This window comes from Brassica rapa, chromosome A02, assembly GCF_000309985.2.
Source record: "Brassica rapa cultivar Chiifu-401-42 chromosome A02, CAAS_Brap_v3.01, whole genome shotgun sequence".
Classification (NCBI taxonomy): Eukaryota; Viridiplantae; Streptophyta; class Magnoliopsida; order Brassicales; family Brassicaceae; genus Brassica; species Brassica rapa.
In genome coordinates this window covers 16,532,455-16,536,723 of record NC_024796.2, presented here as the reverse complement: position 1 = coordinate 16,536,723, position 4,269 = coordinate 16,532,455, and the positions used below count along the sequence as shown (strand labels likewise).

Below are 4,269 nucleotides of genomic sequence, written 5' to 3'. Positions count from 1 at the left end.
TGATCAGCTAAAACAATATTAAACATTAATGAGAATCCATTAAAATGCTCTGTTTTTTACTTGTATAAATACGATCATTACTTGTCTCTTGTTTCATCACCTTCACATTCAACATTAATTAAACACATCACATTTCAAAGAGTTTCTTTTGTAATCAAAAAAATCAATGGCAGGTATCAAAGTTTTCGGACACGCTGCTTCCACTGCCACCAGGAGAGTCCTCCTCACCCTCCACGAGAAGAACCTCGACTTTGAGCTCGTTCATGTCGAGCTCAAAGACGGCGAGCACAAGAAAGAGCCCTTCCTCTCCCGCAACGTAAGTATTTATATATTAACCATGAGTTTTGAGACAAGACCAACCACTTTTGACAAATCTTGGTCTGGATCTTGAATGTTTTTTTTTGTGTTTGATTGATGTTTGCAGCCTTTTGGTAAAGTTCCCGCCTTTGAAGATGGAGACCTCAAGCTCTTCGGTATGAACGTTTTCTTGCATCATCATCATCTCTCATTTGAAAATTTCACTAACAAGATTTGATTCTCTCGTGTAGAATCAAGAGCGATTACTCAGTACATAGCTCACCGATATGAAGAGGAAGGAACCAACCTTCTCCCAGCCGACTCCAAGAACATATCCCACTACGCAATCATGGCCATTGGAATGGAAGTAGAAGCTCACCACTTCGACCCAGTGGCTTCAAAGCTTGCTTGGGAACAAGTGTTCAAGCTCTTCTATGGCATGACCACAGACCAAGCCGTTGTTGAAGAAGAAGAGGCCAAGTTAGCCACGGTCCTTGATGTGTACGAGGCTAGGCTCAAGGAGTTCAAGTATTTGGCTGGTGAAACTTTTACTTTGACCGATCTTCACCACATTCCTGTCATTCAGTACTTGCTTGGAACTCCCACCAAAAAGCTCTTCGATGAGCGTCCACATGTCAGCGAGTGGGTGGCAGAGATCACCAACAGGCCAGCTTCCCAGAAGATCCTTCAGTGAGACAAAAGGAAAAGAAAATGATTCTGCTTCAGTCACAGTAATAATATGCTCAAACTAAATAAGTGGCTGCCTCATTGCCCAATTTCTCAGTGCTCTGTTTTGTCTTTCTGTTATGTCTCCTCTGTTTTCTATTTTCAGTTTAATATTGTATGTGTTTGTGTTCTTGAGAGATCTTTGTTGAATCAAAAGTTAATCTTCAAACTCTTCTATAATAAAACAGATTAGTTAGTTATTTAATATTACAGAAGATTGCAATGTCTTAACTAAGGAGTTACTTATTAGTGAGAGAATAGTATGCAAAGACTTTTAGTGCTTACTTTGTAGGCATAAGACTTTGGACATTCTCATCCTTAAAAAGTCTCCTTGCTTTGTCGGATCTGAAAATGACAGACAAGTAAGAGATGGTCTTAGCTAAAAGTCTGACAAAGCAAACACACATTAGATTTCTAATGAACACAAGAAAATTCAAATATATAAATTACAGAAACGAATCCTAACCGGATTGGTCTGTACCTTGACCAACTTAAGCGTTAGATATAGCAAACGACTACATGAGGTAGAATCTGCTTACGAGAATTTTGTTTTGGTTCTACGCAGTGTAGAAAATGTTTTTCTACCGATAAGAAAACTTGATTTTGACAAAAATTATGAAAATTTTGATTAAGAAAATATTCTAAAAATATTTATAATATTCTAACTTTTCTAAAACGTGTATATGTCGATTTACCTAGTCAAAAATATCAAAAAAAATATTTGTAATATTCTAACTTTCCTAAACCGTGTATTCATTTTTCCTTTTTATTCAACATTTTGTTTAAAAACTTTTTTTTTCCTTTTTGTTATACTTTTTAACTAATGTTTTTTTAAATTTTTTGTAAAAACTAAAAATAAAACTTTGTAAAAGGTTTTTGATAAAAATAAAACTTTGTAAAACGTTATTAATAAACAAAATAATAAAAATAAACTTTGTAAACTTTATAAAAATAAAATTAATAATCTATAAAAAAAATTTAATCAAAAACGTTAAATAAAATTTATTAAAAACGTTTTAGAAAGTTTTATTTTTATAAAAAGTTTAAAACGTTTGTAAATTTTTTTATAAAAAAAATAAAATTTTAAATTTTAACGTTTTGTTTCCTTTTTATTAAAAAATTTAAATTTTAATTAAACTTTTAAATTGAGTTTAATGTTTTTAATTGATTAACAAGGGTTTGTTTTGGGATTATGGAAAAAATATACCAAAGGGACAAGCATGATGTTTTTATGTTGTTTTGGTAAATATCTAATTTATTAAAATAGAGTCCTATTTTTTATCTACTGTTGAAAGTTGTGATTTAAATTTGGACATCTATACTATTAAAGCAGAATACTTCTTATGATTATGCCCCTGAATTTTCTTATTAATTACAAAACATTCCATTTCTTTTTTCAATTGTTTTTAATGGTTTTCAGAAATTAAAAGCCCAACACATTTGCTTATGTCCAACTAAACAAAACAGCCCAATAATTTAAAAATTTAAAGTCAAAGAAGCCCAACAATATTTTCTTTAAAAAAAATTATAAGTCAATTTAAATACATAATTATTATTTAATATTTGTGTAATTATAATTTAATATTTATGCATTATTTAAAAATATGTAGAATGAAAAACGTAATGTCTATTACAGTTTTCATATAATATTTAATTAATAAGTTTAAATTGTAAATAAATAACCTTAGCAAATATATAATCATAATATGATTAAATTTATTGAGTAGAAGTTTGCACAAATTAATTAGTACACAAATTTATTATTATATAATAAAAAATAAAGAAGACAAAATTATAAAAAAATTACTATAAACAAATATAAAATCTATTTAAATATAAATTAGAAAAATATTTATTAATTTAAATGAAATTTTAATAAGAAATGATTCCGCGCTTTGAAAGCGCGGGTCAAAATCTAGTATTCTAATACATGTTCTGTTTAAATCTATGCCATTTATATTATACGCTTGATACAATTATTCATTATATCAACCGAGTCACTTAAATCTAACCGAACTGACACGAACCATACTTGATACTTCGGTTTTCTACTGATACAATAATAATATAAATTTCATAAATAACCAATAAACCAACATTTCCAAACAATACTGAGCTAAGCGTATGTTCATCTCTTCCTCTCTGAGCTAGCTTAATAGACTAATCATATTTACTTTTCTTCAATACACGAACTGCACCAGCACCATCAAATGCTTATCATTATCTAACCTACCATTATGAACATAAAATAGTCAGCAAGGAAGCTTGATTGTCCAGAATTATGTAATTCTACACCGAGTTCATCAGTAACAATACAAAAGGTGCATTTTGGTACATAAGATAGTTAGACAATTCTTTATATTTCGTACGAATCGTACCTATTCATCATATAAGTTTGTAATATTAGCTAAAGTAATACACTTAAATGAAAAATACGTTAGTTAAATAAAAATACATACATTGGTAAATATTGTATTTTCAAAAATTTCAAAATCTGTATATCTAACAAAAAAATCTACATTCAATAATTTTAGGCAGAATATTCTAACTACATTTAAGCTGATGTGATCAAAATCTACACTAAATAATTTTCCTTAACCGTATAGATTTACGGCATGACTGGTTTCCCCTCTACCACCCGTAAATGCAGCTTTTGCGGTTAGCAGCGGTTGTTGGCGTTTTGCAACAATCACTCAAACTGTTCTAAACCGCTTCAAACTGCTTTATACCTCCTAAATTCAAACGGTGGTTCAGCTAGCATTTGCGATTGCGGATGGTTACGGGAGGATAATTTTTTTTAAACAATATAAATACAAAAATAAAAATAAAAATTTTAAATTAAAATAATAGAAATACTAAAATATATCTATTATATTTTAATTTAAATTATAAAATTTTAAAATAAAATATTTTCTATAATTAAAAAAAATTAAAATAGAATTTTACAAATAGAATTTTTTAAATTTATTATAATATTATGATGTTTAATATTTTTATAATTATATAAAATATAAATATTGTTAATTTATTATTTAACAGCTGTTGTATTTGGTGTTAACCAGTTATAAGTATCCGCAAATTCATCAATTTCTAACCGTATACCGGTCGTACAAATCTCTTAAAACCGCTTAAAACCGCAACCATCCGCATCCGCAAACTCCCACAACCGCAACTGCTGTGGTTATACCAGTCAGACCCTAAGACTATGAACTGTTGATCATCTTCCCTTAAATTTGAAGCTTCGAT

General features: G+C 29.2%; 1 protein-coding gene across 1 annotated transcript; it reads left to right on the top strand.

The window, feature by feature from the left end:
• On the top strand, nucleotides 1-1,223 carry LOC103868203 (glutathione S-transferase F3). The gene is made up of 3 exons (XM_009146306.2): nucleotides 1-316; nucleotides 425-473; nucleotides 549-1,223. The coding sequence occupies exons 1-3, from the start codon at nucleotides 167-169 to the stop codon at nucleotides 989-991; spliced, it is 642 nt and encodes a 213-aa protein (XP_009144554.1). The 5' UTR covers nucleotides 1-166; the 3' UTR covers nucleotides 992-1,223.
• Nucleotides 1,224-4,269: the final 3,046 nt, after the last annotated feature.